The sequence below is a fragment of the Myxocyprinus asiaticus genome, chromosome 4 (assembly GCF_019703515.2).
Source record: "Myxocyprinus asiaticus isolate MX2 ecotype Aquarium Trade chromosome 4, UBuf_Myxa_2, whole genome shotgun sequence".
Classification (NCBI taxonomy): Eukaryota; Metazoa; Chordata; class Actinopteri; order Cypriniformes; family Catostomidae; genus Myxocyprinus; species Myxocyprinus asiaticus.
This window is the reverse complement of record NC_059347.1, coordinates 20,320,388-20,340,814: the sequence shown is the minus strand read 5'-3', so window position 1 is coordinate 20,340,814 and position 20,427 is coordinate 20,320,388. Positions and strand designations below refer to the sequence as shown.

Below are 20,427 nucleotides of genomic sequence, written 5' to 3'. Positions count from 1 at the left end.
TGTGGTGTCTAGGTCAGTGCTATTGTGTTCCTGGGTGGTTGCAGGTGTGTAGTAGTGGTGGTTGCTAGGTAGGTGCAAGGGTGTCCCTGGGTGGTTGCTAGGTGGGTGCTATGGTGTTACCAGGTGGTTGCTAGGTGGGTGCTAGGGTGTTCTAAACAAGCCCCACAATTTGAGGTATCATTCATGTTCTTTAGTAAAAGTTATAACATTTCATATTTAGGGTTAGTGGTTTGTTCAAACAGCCAGTCCTGTCCTCAAACTCATGCCATTGGATGAGTCAGATGTTGTTGTGCCAGATCATTTAAACAAACAGAACAATGTTTGTTTAAACCTATGCCTATGCCTGATTTGAAAACAGTGTTTTCGTTTTCGAAACGCTCTCCGTCCACACTGCCCTTTTCAAGCATTTTCCAAAAGTTGCTCGTCCACACAGAAATGTATGAAAACACTTAAATCCCCTCACTGCACATACGAAAAATCGCTGTTTAGTGTACAGTCAGAAATGCAATTGTCCTCGTGTTCCTTCGCCGGATACCAATTCAGAGTAAATTTCCCGTTGCCTTTGAAGGAATGCAATGTGAATGTTGTACAAAGTAACATTTACCTTTAACAATGCTATCAAAGTGAATATCAGGCACAACAGGGCCGCTATAACATGGGCCGCCATCTTGAATTTTTTGGTTGAATGGATCACATGACTGCATCACATGACTACAAATACATCACAGTTTTCAGATATATATATCTGTATCTCTTTCTCAGTCCACACTACAACGTGAAGACGGCATTTTAAAATGTATCCACTTGGGAGAGCGTTTTCAAAAAGCTCAATTATCGCTGACAAAAACACTGTCTCAGTGTGGACGGAAGGCCAAAACGCACAGGAAGTAGTACTTCACCTTTAATGTCTAAGACTTACACAATATCATTGAGCTCCAGAACAGTATCTGGAGGTGGGTTTATCAGCACATATGACAATGTATTCTGATTATCATTCATTTCATCTGTAAGAGAAACAAAACACACTGTTTATTTCATACTTAATTTTTATCAATTCGTAATAATCACTAACATACATGAAACATAAAAAAAGTTCTGTGAAAGTATTCTTAAAGGTACTCTATACTGTTATAATTTGAGTAAAAATATTTCAGCAAAGTGGGAAAAATAAATTAACATTTTTTTTTTTAATCAAAAGATGTATGGGAGATAGAGCTTGTGTATACCCACAGTGTTACGATTTTTGTTGGCTGCGTTTCTAAGGCTTTGCTGTATTTTACCTGCTTGTAAATGACAGTGTGAACCTTTGGTGGGAATAAGGGAATCAAGATTGGAACAAAGTGCCTCTGCGTCTCCAAACCCACCTGTTTGAGCCACTTATAGTGCCAAGCCAGGTAAAAGAGAGAGAAGGGCTAACCGTTACTGAAAGGGCATGGCTGCATTTTCGGAACGCCCATGCAACCGCAAGCGCTCCCCATGCGCGGACGCATGCAGACAGGGTCCGCATCCACCCACGCATTCAGTCTTTCAATCCATCCATTCGTCCACAGTTTACCCCAAGAACGTTGCTAGGTTGCCATGCCAACACACAGCCCAAAGTCAGCAAACAAGACTGACAAACACAGATAGAGGCATGCTTATAGTACTGTCAGGCCCACCAAGCCAAAGCTCGATCAATCAGAGTGAAGCAAAAAACATTAGTAGTGTGGGATCAGAAGGAGTCAATACCCAATTCTAGTTAACTGTTTACACCAATGTGAAACTCTCTCTCAATACTCCCAGACCACCCCATTAAAAAGGATAAAAGATATCAAACTTAAAAACAATGTTACACATTAGTAAAAGCAGACTTAAGCCCCTTTCACATGACGTCAGGGCTTCAATACAGAACTCAACACAAGCGTCATGCACCGCTTTGATGGCCGCATAAAAAACATTGCAGATATCAAAGAAAGGGGAATTTTAGAGGGCAGCTAGGTAGTTGGAAAGTGTGCACAAAAACAGTGAAATGTACGAAAACATGGCAATGTGGCGATAGCTTTGAAATTGCAAAAAAAAAAAAGACTCGTTAAACGTGGGTTCATAAAAATGTGCAGTCTCAAGATGTTCTTGGTGAATTAAAATGTGTTTCAAGATGCATTTTCAAAAGTTTACGTTCTTTTAACCTGACACGACGTCTTAATATAACACGTGGTGCAACGGTGCAAAAATGTATTCATTTTGAACGGCCCTTAAAGCTGTAGCTGACGCTTCACTCGATAGATTCAATGATTTGGGCAATGCTGACGCAAGTCATGTGAAAGTTACGTGCCTTTATAAGTGTATAGCTCAGCTTGGTCAACCCTTTCATCAAAGACTAAATGCTTTCTACTCCACTCTGTCCAAACATTCTGGAATCAAAAGCCCTCACTCATCATGTCTTATATCAATGCTCATCATATGCCAGTGAGTACCTGTAGTACCCTCTGTCATGTAAGTACCCTCTTCAGTTCGTACCAAAGGGAAAAAAGACAACTACATCACTAATTTAACTATAAAATCATATGTCATTATTTCATAAACATGTCAGCACTGTTGTCATATTTAACAGCACTGAGTGCATTTACATGTACATCATGCTGATAACTCTCAAAAAAGAAAATAACTAATTCTACAAACCTTACAATGCAAGAAAACCACAATTACATATAATGTCTTCATTTTAATATCAAAACGCACAAAATCGAGTAATGGGCAAACATTTTAGTGTGCCAGTCGTGTTTTGATTTGACCCTATATGATTGTGCATGATCTTATGCCAGTTATGCTTAAAGAAGTAGTTCACCCATTTTTAGGTTAACAATTCCTTCAATAGCACAACAACGTATAAGGTCATGTAAACCTTATCCGTGTCCTAACCAGACGCAACACGATAAAGCCACATGATAAAAGGCATCTCTTCCAAGTTAATCTTTTTGTCCTACTGTAACCAGTGAAAACAAGCCACAGGACATTCAGTCAAACACTAGGTTTAGATTTCTGTGGCGCCGTTCCACATAGCCTGCCCACTGTGCAATCTCTTTGGTCCAAAATCTAGCTTCTCAAAACAGTATGTTTATAGGGCTGTGTGATAAAACGATCTCTATTTTTATCGTGATAAAAAAAATCCACAATATCATTGATAAGCTTTTGAGTAATTTTCGATATTAGGCTATGTTCTACATCTAGACTATCAGGTACGTGTCGCTAAAAACGCAAGCAGTTCGGCTTTCTGGCTGTATTCTTGAATATTTCTCTCTAGCACCGAACACGCTTCATTTATGCCCTGTCCCGCTCCGTGCGCGTCTGACACTTTTCTCTGCATTCGAGTAGACATGAGGCACCCCATAAGTTAATGTTGTTCCAGAGCGCTTTTAGACCATTACGTTTTTCTTTCTAAATTTAGCTTTATTAATCAACATGTTACGAGCCTTTAATAATAAACAAAAAGATTTCTGTTCTAATTTTGTGAAAATTAGACAATAAGACAGACAATAAAATTATTAGTTGGTAGCCAAGTTTTTTTCACTGTAATGAAAATATAAAAACGGCCCATTCAGACTTTTACACTATCAAAATTCTCTCTCATGGGATAATCTTGAACACCCATACATACATATATATATACATACATACATACATACATACATACATTATATATATATATATATATATATATATATATATATATATATATATATATATATATGTATGTATATGTGTGTGTGTGTGTATATATATACACACATATACATATATATATATATATATATATATATATATATATATGTATATATATATATATATATATATATATATATATATATATATATATATATATATGTGTGTGTATATATATATACATATATATATATATATATATATATATATATATACACACATATATACATATACATATATTTCTTTTTTTTTTTTTTTTTTTACTGTTTACGATTAAATACATTTCCAACTTCCAATACAATGTGCAAATGTGAATGCATATCATGATAAATATCGATTGATATGAAAAAGAATATTGTGATATATTGCCCTATAGTTAAACATCAAACATGTTCTGATTTGATATTCAGCATTCAGTCTGGACAGATAGATTGCTTGTCACTGGAATCTTATTACATCGCATCTGTCTAGTGTTAAACTGTTATTTTTTCAGGGAAAGGTCATAAACGGTTAAAGTGAAACCAATATTTTTGCCCATTACACTGATCTTGCTGTTTTCCGGCATTCTGCTGGATTATTCAAAGCATGTCTTATGCGCATGTCACATGTAAACGCTGTTTTCTTGCATAGTAAAATTTTTATAATTAGCCGACAAGTTGTTTTTTTTTTTGTTTTTTTTTACAGTTATCAGCGTTTTGTTGTACATGTAAACACTTTTACTGTAGTCCATTTGAAATAACAATGTTATCTGTAATATAAGTTTCAAACTATTTGCTATACTGTTGAGTGGGATGAAAAAAAACTGTTTTCGTATACAAAAGGTTTGTGGCTATTAGCCGTGCTAAAAAAAATACCAAGTCCTTCATAAGTTACATTCAAAGAACTTGCTTAGATATACAGAAGCACCCTAACACAGTCTATGTATAATGAAGTTAAACTTTACATAATTCATAGTAAAAGTACTATATATATATATATATATATATATATATATATATATATATATATATATATATATATATATATATATATAAATTTACATTCACGTACAAGTAAGGGATAATATACTGTACATTATCCTATTACTACACAACTACTTACCAAATGAATGAATAAATGGACATAAAATATTTATTTGAGTTGATTTTATTATGTGAATCAAAGAGACCGCAAAGTGCTATGAGAGAAATGAAACAAGGAAATCGGTTGCCTGTACAGTCAAATTATGCAGTTTGCGGTCATTATAGACAAATATTGGTTGACCAGTCAGAATCAATCATTTTAAAGACAGCTGTGTAATAATGAATTGTATTGTACATAAATGCAAATTTATGAATATAATGACACAGTTTGGTTTTGCAGATAACAAAAAGGGCTATTCAGCCATGTTTCAAATCATATTAATTTTGTCCAGCATTATTATAAAGTCAGTAGGCAGCAGTTTCCTGTGGTCTGTTTTTAATAAGATAAGAGTAAGGCTTGTGGAATATAACCTAGCCTACAGATCATGCCATCTGAAAAAAGAAAAAAAAGAGGACTACACGCAGACATTTTTTTGTAGCTTTGGTGAAAGCTATCTGCCAGAAAACATAATACTGAATTCCAAAAGGGATGATCATAACAAATAACAAAAAATGTGTTTTTATCTAACTTTTACTGCTTATCTTAAATACAGACTGCTGATGCTGCTAATGTCACTGGACAAACTGAACAGTTGGGTTTCCTATTTATATCCCAGAACACCAGGATTACGGGTGCACTTTCATTTGGTCAATACATCTTTGGGCATGAAGTGACCTGTTGTACGGGAACAATCCTATACTACAGGAACAGTGTTGTTGAGTGGATTTACCTTGCAAATATCCTAGATTTACTCGGTTCATCACATCACTTGCTGTTAAATTAGCTACGTCCTCTACAGCGTGCAGGGAAAAGGCCAGTGAAGAAAGAGATAAGACAGAAAAGGTCAAGCAAAATCAAGCAAGCAGCACTGTTTAAAAAGAAAGATTAAGAGAAATTCACAGTGCAAAAAACACATTCTCAAAACATCAAAAGAAAAGTCAAACTACTCTTTCCGATCTCACTGTGAGATCAGTCTGTAATATTAGATGTTATGACTGCTGCTTTATATCAGTTATTGGCCTTTCTGAGATTTCATTAGTAACAGCACACTGTGGTTTACATCTGTACATTCATTTTTAAATTCTGAAATGTTCATAATATTTCTAGTAAAGACAATGGTGAAACAGCATTATAAGAGAATGTTTTTTTGCAAAAAGGAGGACAGAAGACAGTAAAGTTACTAGAACAGTGAGTGTGGAATAAAAGACAATGCAGGGGAGGCACAACAGAAAAGTCAGAGGTATATTATGGTGTGCACTTGCCTTTGAAAATACTGCCCAGGAAGTAAAACACCAGCTAAACACCTATCCTTCAACAATACATGGTATTTATCATGACAATATACAATCCACCTGCTATAATACAAGATACATTTCTGTCTTTAAGGGAACCCATGGATCCTATGGGTAAATCAACTTTAAGTATTTGCCTTATACAATGCTTTACATAAAGGTATATAGATTATATTTTCTTCCCTTTTCTGTCTTTTTACCTTTAATCCTTGATAAAAGGTGTTTTGTTTGATAAAGGGTATACAAGGGGACATCACTGCAAGATTTACTTGGACAAACACGGTGAAGGCAGATATCTGCCATAGTGCAACATTTACAATGAAGCAATACATCAAATATACTAACTAGCAGTATATACATTTACACTAACAGTAATGTTTGGACACACCTACTCATTCATATTATCAATATGATAAAGGCATCAAAACTATGAAATAATGTGAATTGACATATAGGATATATGTAGTGACCAAAATGTTACTGTATATTGAATATATCTTATATTTTAACTTTTAACTTGAGGCCGATAGTGGATTTTGCAGATACCGATTACTAAGGTGGCAGAAAATGCTGACAACCAATTAATCGGTCAATAGTTTTTACAATCGACTTATAGAATGTTACAGAGGCTACAAAAGTCCAAATTGAATAAAATCCCAGACGTAGTTTATTGTTTGACCGAAATCCAAATATACAATTTTAAGATTTAATAAAAACAAATGCAAATACTCACTTGCACATGTCAGACTCACCATATCCAACAGTGGGCAGCCCCAGGTGCTTCATGCGGTTCTTGACCAGCTCGGATAGCTCCTGCCTCTCAGAGCGCCGGTACAGGTTCAGCCGCTGCTGATTGATGCGTTCAGCTCGACTGGGCGGTTTAGTGTTTTTCCTGCTCAGTCGTCTCGCCCACTGCATGCTCTTCTTCCGCAGAAGCGGGTGCTCTGATTGGTCGCTCCCTGTGGAGTTTCTGTGGGCGGTTTTCTCTTTCCAGGATTCTCTACGGTCCCGCGTGTCCTCACAGTCCTCCATAGACACCTGAGACTGGTCGCAAAGGCAAAAAATTTGGCTGTGTTCGCTGACATTGACACTTTCACACGTCAATCATTTTGCTCGTTCTCAGTGTTGTATTTGAAGCAGATCATTGAGGTTATGATTCATAATGTTTGTCAGTTGAGGGCGCTATTGTGCCACTGTTAAATTTGACAGCCACAGGAACAAACAATGCTGCTCTTTTGCTCTGTTTTGGTCTCAAAATTATCTGAGAGGGTGGGGTTTTGGAATGAGGCGTGGCTAATTCAATGGCTCAGTCACGTGAAAGCTTCAGAATGCTATAATTGCTTACAGCACCTTTAAGTCTTATGTCTTAAATGTACATATGGCCCCTTTAAAACTTAAAGTTAGTTTTCTTAACAAATTGTTAAAATTGCAAGACAAATTATGAAAGGCAGAATGAAAAATGGACATGGACTATGAGTTGCTGGGGAAAATGCTATGAACTCATAATAAAAACAGATTTTTCTGGAAATTATAAAATTCAATTAGATCATTTAAATACTGAACCACCATTGCACTAAATGTGGTTGATAAATGGGGTGAAATCCATATTCTTACCTGTTGGTAAACCTCCTTAAACTGGCAAAAGCAATTGTTGTGAATGATGGAAATGAGCAATTATTAGCACTTGGATTGCACAAGCTAAAAGTCACAAAACAGCTACGTACTATGAAATAAGGTAGCCCGCCAGCTGTAATACAGCCATAAAATAAAGCTCTAAACTTTCAAGACTGCACAAAGGCACAGTGACAAATCATATCTGCTGTGCAAGCGTCTGGTGTTGGATGGAGCGTTTAAAATGAACGCATTCAGCTGATCTGATATCTCTCTTCAATAATCTGGTTTTACCTCTGAGGAGGAGAACATGTGAGATTCAGTGCGGTATATCCCAATGGGAATTTCGGCGCTGGATGAGCACAGCTTCTGGAATAGTCTTCCGTACGTCCGGATCCATAAGTCCTCTTCTGTTACCTTCATCTGTTTCAAAAGAGTTCATTTACTTCATTAAAGGCAATGAGAAAAAAAAATCTGTCTATCTGTCTGTCTGTCTGAATATTCTTTATGCAAAATTTATATATTTATTTCTTTTGCAGTTGAGGTGAAATTTGAACCACACATTTCTTCACAGTTCACAGTTTTCATCAGATTCATCCACTACAGTATCACACATTACAGTGCTTTTGAAGCATATGATGATATCTTTACACCCTCTATCTTAATTCAACACTACTGTTAGCACTAAACAGATTTGTGGGTGGAGGAGGTCAAATAACCAGATTTATGTGTTTTAACTGAAACAATGCCTTGCATAATGTATGCAAAAATATGCCACAATTGTGTGATTTACCAGACGTAGTGGCTGGTGAGTGTGTGTGGGTTTGCTTTTGTTTGTCGTATACTTACAGCACAGAGGTAGCCAGAGCCTGGGGTGGTGTCTAGACCTAGCAAGAGTCTTGCAATAAGAATCATATAGTCCTTCACAAAAGACTAGAGGAGAAATAGAAGACATACTGTATATATATATAAAAAAAGAACAGTCCAGTGAAAGCACACATCAGATGATCTCCAGACCTCACACAATCAATAAAGATTCTGCAGCAACTCAGTGCTTGAGGGTAGCAGTACAGAATCACAACCTACTGCAAATGGCATTTGAACGGTTTGCTATTTTTATTCTACCTCATATAAACCAAAGGTATCTACCTTATTTGTAAGTTTCAAATGCTTACAAGAATAATAATAATTAAAAAAACACTATGTTGTGTAAAGTGTTTATCTTACACATGGGGAGTTGAAAAATGACATGAATATGAACTCTTTTTCAACATCAAGGTTTTATGTTAAAATTTATATTTATGTATACAGTATGCATGAAAGAAATAATTAAAATGTAATTTAGTATTATTATGCTGTAACTGGTCACCATTTTTTTCATGATTTTTTATTATATTTTTGCTTTTTTGCAGTTGACTTAAAGGTGTACTGCATTATATTTTCTTTGCCTGTTGTCTTTGACTTACAAAAGGTCTTAGATACCTAACAGCACGACTGCAGTATCACGCAAAATATTTCAGTTACTAATGTCATTGTAGAAATGTGCTGTGTCAGTTATGATTAATTTATTGTTATTGATTAAAGTGTTCAGTAATGTATGGTTACTGAAATAAGTAAATTGTATTCAATGTTGGGTAGATTACAGCACTTCTGAAATGTAGTCTGGTACTAATTACAAATTACATATTTCAAATTGTAATCAGTAATGTAATCTTTAAGACCTAATTTGATAATTTTGGATTATTCATTGCACGTATTGATAAAAATCGAATAAGAGTTATGGTGATGTATGCAACGGGGCTAAAGGCACACCTTGCGGAACATTTTGTTTTTCTTGTCATAAATGTATCATATTATAAAATAGATTTATTTTTACTAAATATTGATGGAGCAACATAATTTGTGTGAAAAGAAATAATAACAGAAGGTTGTTTTGATTAAAATTCTGATTTAATAAAAGGTGGCAAGGGGGCCTTTTACCCCCCACTTGGTTTATGGTGATAATATGTCAATAAAGGGGCAATAGTTACAGTGCAAAATTTGTCAACTAATGCAAATAATTATGAGACAGCAAGATGCTTTTTTGAGTAACAAATTAAAATAATGCTTATTCAAAATAACTACTTTAGAAAAGGGTGCAACATTTCCTGTTAACTTCAAAAAAGTTAGGCATGTCATAACATCAAGTATTCTATGAACAAATTAATCTTCATTGTGATTGGATCAGTCAATGTGAGTATTTCATAACAAATCTATTCCCCCCAAGACAAACAATGTTTTTAATGGGGGCCTTTACATATCTTTACACCCTCTGTATCTGTTCTGTCCAAATTTTATAAATAATTTATTAATAGTACAAATATTCCCTGTAGTCTCTTAGTTAATAACTTCACTTATAATAATTACACACTTCATGTCAAAAAGCCACATTCAGTACAGTACATACATACATACCAGGGTTGGGGAGTAACGGAATACATGTAACAGGATTACATATTTAAAATACGAAATATAAGTAACTGTATTCCACTACAGTTACAATTTAAATAATTGGTAATTAGAATACAGTTACATTCAAAAAGTATTTTGATTACTGAAGAGATTACTTTGCATTTTATTGTCATTTGTTTCATTTAATATTTAGTCCTTTCATATGGAAAACATTTATCCATATAAATGATGTGATCCAAAGTGCATTTGAACAGCGGTGAAACACTTTCTTATGATGTGTTACATTCATACGAGCAGACAGAGAAGTAAGTTTGAAGTAAGTTTGGAGCAGAAGAAATAGAAATAAACCTTGTGTAAATTGTCAGCTTTACGCTAAGATAAAATGCTATTTCTAGCCATTTTACATGCACGTTACAAAGCATGATCATATTTTTTTATCAAGAAAATTCACTTTGGATCATAATTTCTTTCTTTCTAGTAAGACCTTTGATATTAGTGCAAAAATCATATTCTTGATAATAATTTTTGTATTGTTTTCCTGTACAAATATCTAAAAATCCTTAAAACAAGATCAATTTGATGTTATCTTGTTTTAGAAACAACACTGCATAAGATATTTAGGTTTTTCAGAGAATGTATTTTTAACATGTGTATTTTGTCTTACTGTACTGGCAGAGTTTTTATAGTCAAAACAAGTGAAAAAATCTACCAGTGCTGAAAAAGTAATCCAAAGTATTTAGAATACGTTACTGACCTTGAGTAATCTAACAGAATACATTACAAATGACATTTTAGAGCATGTATTCTGTAATCTGTAGTGGAATACATTTAAAAAGTAACCCTCCCAACCCTGAGTATATACTATTTATGCTTTCAAATTTAAATGCCACAAGGAGGTGCACAACTTTATATTATTTATACAAAATATAATTTATCTTTTTTTTTCTTTTGAAGTTGAGGTGAAATGTGACCCACACATTTCCTCACATGTATGTACTGTATATATACATACATATATAGTATTTATACCTATATATTTAAGTGCCTTAAGGAGGCACAAAACTTCATATCTTGGTAGAGAATTTCCAGAACTAGTAACTGATCTATAAACCCACCTGGTAAAGGAGAGTATCCAGCATACTAATACTGAAAACTCTGCCTGCGGCAAATGGGAGCCTGAACATGAATGCCAGATTAGAGCCCTTATCTCTCTCTATCTGAAAAAAGGGGAAAAGATCATAAAAAGATTTATGTGCCTTTCCACTATTTCATTATCTAAAAACAGAACCATCTGGCAATTTGCGATGCAGTATTTTCAGCTAGTTGAAGCATGCCACCACAAATACATCACATTTATGCATCACTCGAAGAGATTCTATGGGCCATATCATGAAAATCCTTAGTATTCAAAATTATGCAAAATTATATAAACTCAAAGAAGTTTGAAACAGTGTTATGATTAGGCTTGTTGTTTAGAGCATTTAAAGTAATAGTTCACCAAAAAATGAAAATTCTCCCATCATTTACTCATCCTCATGCTATCCCAGATGTGTATGACTTTCTTCAGCAGAAAACAACCAAAGATTTTTAGAAGAATATCTCAGCTCTGGTGATCAGACCTTTGTAGCTGCAAAAATCACATAAAGGAAACATAAGTAATCCATTTGTCTCCAGTTCCATGTCTTCAGAAGTGATATGATAGGTGTGGGTGAGAAACAGAACAATATTTAAGTCCTTTTTTTACTCTAAATCTCCACTTTAACTTTCACTTTCAGATGTAAAATTGAAAGTGGACATTTAGAGTAAAAAAGGACTTAAATTTTGATCTGTTTCTCACCCATACCTATCATATCACTCCTGAAGATATAGATTTAACCACTGGAGTCTTATGGATTGCTTCCTTATGTGATTTTTGGAGCTACAAAGATCTGATCACCATTAAACAATTTATGGCTGTATGTACTAGTATGTATGGATGTAATGCATTGTATGGACCTACAATGAAATATGAAAGAGAGCTGAAATATTCTTCTAAAAATCTTCAATTGTGTTCTGCTGAAGAAAGAAAGTCATACAAATCTGGGATGACATGAGGGTAAATGATGAGAGAATTGTAACTTTTTGGGTGAACTATCCCTTTAAACTGTTTACTAGCAAGGAAGAAAGACAGTTACATGCCAGTCAAATAGCTAAAACAAACAAGCTGTGGTTTTTAGGAAAATTTGAGACCTTTTCAAGTTTGGAGAGAGCCTGGGAGTAGCAGTCTTTGGCACGAAACTGCATGAATCTCATATTAGAAGGATGGGTTAGCTCTGTGATTATGCTGAGACTAGGAAACAACCTAGCAGAGGTCAATAACAGGAGAACAGAGAAGAAAAATTAGGTTTGAGGGGGAACCGCACAGGATCAAGCCAACAAAGTAATTAGTACCTGAAGGCGTCATCATTTTTCCATATAATGTTGATAATGACATCAGCCTAAAGAGAAATAGAACCAATTTGCTGGAGTTAATTGATGTTTGAGGGTAAAACGTACCTGAACATGGTCTGCACGTTGACTATGGTTTTAGCATCTGCCATGTAGTCTTCCTCTGCACTCATAGTGCTCTCTTTATCCACGACCACCAGGTTATCAGCGTAGATGATCCCACACTGCAGCAGGTTATCCAAACTATGATAGAAACCAACACAAATCAATAGCTCAAACTGACCTTAAAATCAGGGACCATTTCATTCAGACATGTGACTTTGTATCATTGGGTCACAATTACATTCATCTTTCACACGTATACATGTATTTTTGTATAAAACCTGCACGCAACTGTTTTAAAAAAATTCATGAACTTTTTCTGCGCACACAAGGAAGCACACTTCCTCGCTATTTAAAGACACCTACTTGTCTATGGTACCAGCCATGTAGTACACCATTGGGAAACAGCAGATGGCCTCAAGAAAATGATTATCAGGCCTGGAAATGGAGGGAAAGAGTGGTTTGAGGACACTAGTCCATCCAGTACACCAACAAACGCAGATTTGAAAGTTTATTAAGGTTTTAAAGGTAAACATTTGTTCTGAGGGTAAAAGCTTACGCAAAATGCATGTAATGACAAATTCACTTTTGACACGTCTCAGAGTTGCCATGGAAACTCTGAGGGAACAGTCTACAATGTGAAGAAAATTGTTTAAATAATCTACCGTTAGTGAAACGAAGCATATCTGGATCATAATGAACAAAAACAATATTATTTTGAAAGCATTTAGCTGTAATATAATACATAAAATGTGTATGTATTGTACAACAAAGTGTAAATCAAGTGTAATTTCGTAAAGTCGAATTAAATCGTAATGTTAGTAAGAAATCCAACAGACTTTTGAAGTCAAAAGTGAGAAAATACGTAATGGCGGCTAAGTTTGCCTCATTCAATAACATGATGTGAAAAAAATTATGAGGCAGATTGCTCACGGATTATCCAACAGCAGTACGATGGGATTCAGTTCTTTCCTGGGCCGGTAATAAGCCCGCAGCGGCACAATGAAGTTGTACAAGCCATTCCCTGCTGTCTCAGCAGAAACGATGATCAGCTTGTTCTTAAAGCCATAGGCCTTGGCATCTTCAAAACTATTATGGTGACAACCCTGAATCAAAATAAGATTAAAACTCTAGATGGAATGAAAAATTATACACATATCCACTTTAAATGTTTTAGAAGTAGTTTAATACTCAGAGACAACTGTAAGCAAGCCACTCGCAACACTTGCTCTTAATGCTATCAGAACTGTTCTATTTGTTTTAGCAATCCAACATGACAACTTCTGGCTCAACCAATTGTGTGAGTTAAAGGTGCACTCAGTCATTCTTTCCCCATTAAAAAAGTTTAACTCCTAAAAAATTAATTGTAATTTTGAAACATATGTATAACATCATGGCCACTCACATGGGATGAGTTCTCTAGTCATCAGTAACTTTATAAAAGCTGTTTTATTCTACATGGGAGAGGGGCACCCTCATGGGGGCTGCCATTTTAGAATCGCATGACCAGCTGAATACTACTCGCTTAATCTCAGTAACCGTCTTGTTATTGGACACTTTCACTCTTGGATTAAATTAATCATGGCTGATTGTGAATAGTGAATTTCTACAATGGCATCTGTAAATGAAATATATTGATTTTGCATGATGCTGCATCCACACCACTAGGTGTCACTGTACGTCCAAGATGACACGAGCAAAAAGTTGCAGAGTGCACCTTTAAGGGCAGTACTGTTTAACCAAACAGTGAAAGCTGGTGAACGGGGTGGTGGAAATGTTTGGGAAACCTGTTGTCATTCAACAGTCATTATTTTTTAAATTCCGTTTCGTGCCACTAGTTGCACAGAAATTACACACTTCACCTTTAAAGGGATTGTTCACCCAAAAATGAAAATTCTCTCATCATTTACTCACCCTCATGATATCCCAGATGTGTATTACTTTTTTTCTTCTGCAGAACACAAAGATTTTTAGAAGAATATTTTGGCTCTGTAGGTCCATACAATACAAGTGAATGTTGACCAAAATGTGAAGCTATAAAAGCACATAAATGCAGTATAAAAGTAATCCATATGAGTCCAGTGGTTAAATTCATGACTTCTGAAGTGATATAAGTGTTGCAGTGAAACAGATCAATATTTATGTCCTTTTTACTATAAATCTCCATTTTCACACTTCTAATGTTTTTTGACGATTCACACTCTTCATGCATATCACCACCTACTGGGCAGGGAGGAGAGTTTATAGTAAAAAAGGACTTAAACACTGATCTTTTCTCACCCACACCTAGCACATCGCTTCTGAAAACATATGTTTAACCACTGGAGTCGTATGGATTACTTTTATCCTAGCATTGTGTGCTTTTTGGAGATATTCTTAAAATCTTCTCTTTTTTTTGTTCTTTTTTTTTGTTGCATTTAGTGGAAGAAAGAAAGTCATATACATCTGGGATGGCATGAGAGTGTGAGCTATCCCTTTAAAGTGTTTCTTGAATACATCTCTCCTTCACATTAAATATGACATGGCTAACAATGGAATGATCTGAATCTCTCTCTGTATTTCAAGATGAATTAAATGAGTTCTACACTCACCTTGTCTAGTCGCAGGCAACAAAATGGTGCCTTTTGTTGCAATAAGTGGCAAAGTGTTGGAGAGCTTCCAATATAAGGAGAGTTAGGAGGATAGCCTTTAATGCACCTTTAAAACAAAAGGATATACACATAATGTCTAATAAATACAAGAAATACTTAGATTTATTGAGCAGCACAAAAATGAACCCCTTCATTGACAGACAACAATCAATCAACAAAGGCTTTTCTCTTGGGAGAATTATGTTGAACATCAGTAGAGGGCACTGTTGTCATACTGAACACATTCAGCAGTAGGGATCTTCATGAATTCACTCTGTACACCAGAAAGAGCATTTAGAGACTCAGTAAACAGAAGGACACACCGGAGCACAACAGAAACCTAGAGTGAGAAAGTCTGAATGTTGTGTATGAGTTTGGCAGGAAAATACTTATCAAATACAGTTTGTGTGTAAACGTGTGTGAGATACAGTTTCTCCTCTGGCTCTGACTGACATAAGCAAATGTTGTAATTATTATGCAACATGACCGCAGACATGCTGATTGGCTCTAATATGTTTGTTTCATCTGATTTGCCACTGATGAAACTTTGAATGCTTTGCAATGTAATTAAATAAACAGTCACTTTAGAGAGAATGCACAGGAAATAAATAATTGATTTTTATATTTTCTAAAAAAAATAAATAAAAAAAAGTGGTGTTTGCCAGGCTCAGTCGAAAAATGCTGGTGCTGTATAACTACCAGAGCACCCCTACTAAATTCAGAATATCCTGCATATTGATTCAGAAGTCCCTGCATATTGATCGAGTCCCTCCCTCAATATGCTTATTAATTTTTTATTTTTTATTTTTTGCCGATTTTAATCATCTGCCAGGCTAAAACCATAAGTAAGATACATTAGAAAAGTAATTGCACATCTCTCCTTAACAAGACACACAAAGGTATCATTCATGTCCATAGCACAGTGTGGAGTGAGATATGCACCAAACTTTGGGGCTGAGTGTTTTGAAAAATCTTTACCTCAAGTATTGGCAATAGTAAGAGTGATGCTTGTCTATTTAATAATTTTAAACAACATTTCAACATTTTAACTTGCTTATTGGTCTTTAAATCTTTTTTTTATACAGTCAATAATAAACAATGCAAGTCATTTATTCTGCCAATTAAAAATCATATTAATATTTTTCTTTTAAAGGAACATTCCGGATTCAATACATGTTAAGCTCAATAGACAGCATTTGTGGCATAATGATGATTACCACAAAAAATCATTTCGACTGGAAGGTTTAAAACATGTGAAGCTTCTAATTTTATAAAAGAACTAACATTACTTCTTCTGTTAAAACTCATGTATAGGTTGAGCTGTAAATTTGTTTAAATTGTTGGTTACAGCGTTATGTCGTCAACCTCATCTGTGAAAAGTTATAGCCAACGTTACAACTTCGTTATCATGACAACGAAACTCTGTAATCCCGGTATTGTACATAAGCCTATTCACTTCCATTGTAAGTGCCTTAGTGCAACCACAATTTATGCCTTCGTTTTTATAAACAACGGCAAGTTGAAATTAGGTTTTGTAGTAATCAACATTATCCCCCAAATGCTGTTAATTGAGCTTAACTTCTATTGAACCCAGAACTTTCCTTTAACAAAACATTATTTACTCTAAGGCTGGTGCTCCCTCCTCATCTAATTGGTTGGTCTCATCTTCAGAGGGGTCACTGAGAAGGTCACAAGGCAGGATGGCAGAGGAGTCTGCAATCTCCAGCACAGGAGCAATGCTGGGTCTGCGACTGCCCGCTCCATTCTCTGTAGGCAGTGCCAGCTTACTGTTGTCCACTGGAGGATCTGGATTCTGCAGGTCTATGGCCACAGTTCCTGCAATGCATCACAAATAAGCCATGAGAGTGGAGATCTTTCTCCTGGGTTGAGGTTAGGGAAGGCTTAAATTGATAGTTCAGTCAAAAATTTTATTAATTTACTCACCCTCTTGTTTGTTTCAAACCTGTGTGACTTTCCATGACTTACTTTCTTCCGTGAAACACGAAATGAGAAATTTGTAAGAATGTTGACGCTGTTCTTTTTTCCATACATTGAAAGTTAATGGTGACTTAGGCTAAAGGCGGTCGCACACCGGATGAGAAGTGACATGCCGCATCACGGCTAGGACACTGCACAGGTATCAAACACAGGTTAGGTCGATGCGGTTCAGGTGGCAGACAGTAAACACAAAAGTTACTAAGGTTTTTCCCATCTTCAAGAATGAACAACGCTTGAGTAAATAATCTATGTCCTTTGATAATGATTTTGTTTAAATTTAATGGAAAATATGCGAGTTGCGCTCCGTGCAAATTTGAGCAGCATCCGCAGTAGAAGCTGGGCCCCACGACAGACGGCGAGTGGTGGCGGAGGTGTGCATGCGTTAGTCTTGTCTTGTCATCCGCCAGACGCGCTCGGTGTACGACTGTCGGCCTAACATCTCCTTTTGTTTCTACAGAGGAAAGAATGTCAAGTGGGTTTCGACAAACAACGTAAGGGTGAGTAAATGATGACAGAACTTTCATTTTTGTCTGAACTATCCCTTTAACATTATCTGGACATTTATGCAGATCCATCAGTGACTAGTGATACAAGGGATATAAAATCTAAACTTTAGCCAGATCTGTAATCTCAATTGCTTCTGTGCTATTTTTGCCAACATGACTCAGAATTTAGGTCAATTCCAGTTCAGCTCAATGAATGGAATGAACAAATACTTTAAATTAATAGGAAACTGGCAGAGAGATTCAGATGAATTCTTCATTTACACAAATCTTTTTTTCCAGCGCACATCTTAAACTTACTGAAGTTGACCTCAAACCTGATTTATTGCTTTTCATGAATGACCACTGATTTGCATACATTTCAAATCAGAGATTTGCAACCAAAAATTGTTAAGCACTGCATGGTTTAATTTAAAAAAAAAAAAAAACTGCAAGAAAATGTTCTAAAGGGAAATATACAAATTAGGATATCTCTGCAAATGTTAATGGTAGTTGTGTAAAAAATGTAATAACTGTTCCTTGTGTTAAGAAAGTAGCCAAGGGATATTTTGATACATGCAATTGCAATTTACAAGCCAAATTGTGAAGAAAAAATCAAATAAAAATAAAATAAAATCCTCCTTCTCTGGGTGAAACAGCTTGCAGGAAAAGAGCGTTGACCTGTGAGTTCCTCAAAGTAACGGGAATGATTGGGACACAGAGAAAGTTTCTGTAAATGTTCACATTTACACAGACATCGAATAATGATGTCTTATGATTAAACCATGTCTCTATTGCTAAGGAAACCACATGCTCAGACTTACCATATGAAGTAGACTGATCAACTTCAACAAAGGAAAAACAATGAAAAAAATTATATGAATTGTCTCATGAGCATGATTTTGATATCATTATATATTTTAATTAATTCTTCCAGTACTGCTTCTGAATATTCAATATGTTCTCATAACAACATCATTGCTCAAAGTGGACACCCACCATATGTCAACACAGCGTTAAACCAGACCTGCAGCTGCACTGAGGTAAACAAATTCAAACTTGTGCTTAATTAATGCTGTCATGTATTTTCAAAATGACTACACTGCTAATCTTTAAAACTAACAAAAATGTAAAGCTGGTGTGTCTACATTTTTCAAAGTTTAAATACTTTGTCTTATACCAGCTTAATGTATAGAGACAATTATAAGTAAGCCGCCCACTTGTAGGTTAATTTTCATAAAGTGTAAACACTGACTGTGGTGCTATAAGCATTAACTCTGTTTGTTTGAGCGGGCCAACATGTCAACTTCTGGCTCAGATAATGGCACAAAATTGAGGACTATCAGTTTGTCCAAACAAAGGAAGACTAATCTGTTTAGGAAACCTATTTGCAAACAAGCACTATTTCTGCAATTCCGCTTGGTTCCAAATATTACACACTGCAGCTTTAAAGACAATCACCCATCAGTTTATGTATTCAACCTTAGTTAATATGTCTGATTATCCAAGAGCTCTTAGAGTACCACTTTAACAGGTAAATATTTTATAGGCTGTCCCCTCACCCATGCTTGCGATGATGCTCTGCACTGGGAGACGAGAGGGGGCATCATACACGCCGGTGACTGACAGTCCTTTGCTGTGCTTCTCCTCCTGTTTAAAGATGAAGGCAGAGTTCTCCTCCTTTGTGATGTTGATGTAGTAACAGGTGTCTGTGGCAGCCATGATGTGGCGTGGACCAGGGTTCAGAAGGATGCTCTTATTTTCTTCTCTCTTTGTGCCAATTAAGCAGACACCATATCTAAGAGGAAGGTGATTGTTGTGCGTTTAACATGGTGTTTTAAAGGGGTCATGACATGCCTTTATTATTATTTTAATCTTTTCCTTGAAGTTCACTTGACCCTCTGTCAGAAACGCTCAGTTATGGTGCTGCTTCTCCTTTAAGACTTGACAATAAACGGCCACCGTTATGATTGGCTCTCTGCTCTTGACTGACCTGCTCTCTCTTACTGCTCATTAGGAATGTGCACAGTTACCATTTTTAACTTTCAGTTAACCGAGAGGTTTCATGTACGGTTAATCAGTTTTTCGTCTGGATAAAGGATGTTTATTGTAATGGAATTTCCTTAAACACTAATAAAGTGTGCAGTGAGCTATGAGTCTAAATAGCACAATACATACATCTTCAAATGATATAATCTTGTGTTAAAGTCAAATAAAAATAATCAAACCGTCACTGCCATTATATGCGCTCTGCAGCTTCACATTTCTGTAGGCGAGGAAACGCAAGTATTGTCATGTGAGTGGAGTCCCACTACTGCGGTAAAATGTCCTCTTCGTGGTGCTTTGATTTTTAAATGGTTTAAAATCAAATTACATTGAACTTGTATAATTATTGTGTGAAATATGTACAACCATTATCAAGCGCTGAAATGTTTCTCTGTGAAAAATAAACTGGAATCATGTTTAATGGTGTAACAAACAGTCACATAAAGTACTCTTCTTCAGAACGCAGCACAGCGAATGAAACAACGCAGGTGTTTTGAGATGCGTTTATAAAAAAAGTATTTTTAACTTGACTCGGCATCTAAAAATGCAGCGATTCTGCACAGGGTG

General features: G+C 35.6%; 1 protein-coding gene across 4 annotated transcripts in view; it reads right to left on the bottom strand.

The window, feature by feature from the left end:
• LOC127433703 (potassium channel subfamily T member 1-like) overlaps positions 1-20,427 on the bottom strand; it is a 94,100-nt gene that overhangs the window by 3,124 nt on the left and 70,549 nt on the right. The window contains exons 19-32 of one of the 4 annotated variants that reach the window (XM_051685850.1): positions 19,377-19,612; positions 18,639-18,659; positions 16,957-17,170; positions 15,296-15,401; positions 13,638-13,810; positions 13,071-13,142; positions 12,711-12,845; positions 12,405-12,516; positions 11,291-11,392; positions 8,574-8,657; positions 8,019-8,147; positions 6,866-7,157; positions 5,552-5,614; positions 920-1,004 (exon numbers count right to left, since the gene is read on the bottom strand). In XM_051685850.1, the coding sequence (XP_051541810.1) occupies positions 920-1,004; positions 5,552-5,614; positions 6,866-7,157; positions 8,019-8,147; positions 8,574-8,657; positions 11,291-11,392; positions 12,405-12,516; positions 12,711-12,845; positions 13,071-13,142; positions 13,638-13,810; positions 15,296-15,401; positions 16,957-17,170; positions 18,639-18,659; positions 19,377-19,612 (1,824 nt within the window). The remainder of the gene's footprint in view (positions 1-919; positions 1,005-5,551; positions 5,615-6,865; positions 7,158-8,018; positions 8,148-8,573; positions 8,658-11,290; positions 11,393-12,404; positions 12,517-12,710; positions 12,846-13,070; positions 13,143-13,637; positions 13,811-15,295; positions 15,402-16,956; positions 17,171-18,638; positions 18,660-19,376; positions 19,613-20,427) is intronic. The other 3 variants (XM_051685832.1, XM_051685860.1, XM_051685841.1) reach the window with 3 other exon arrangements.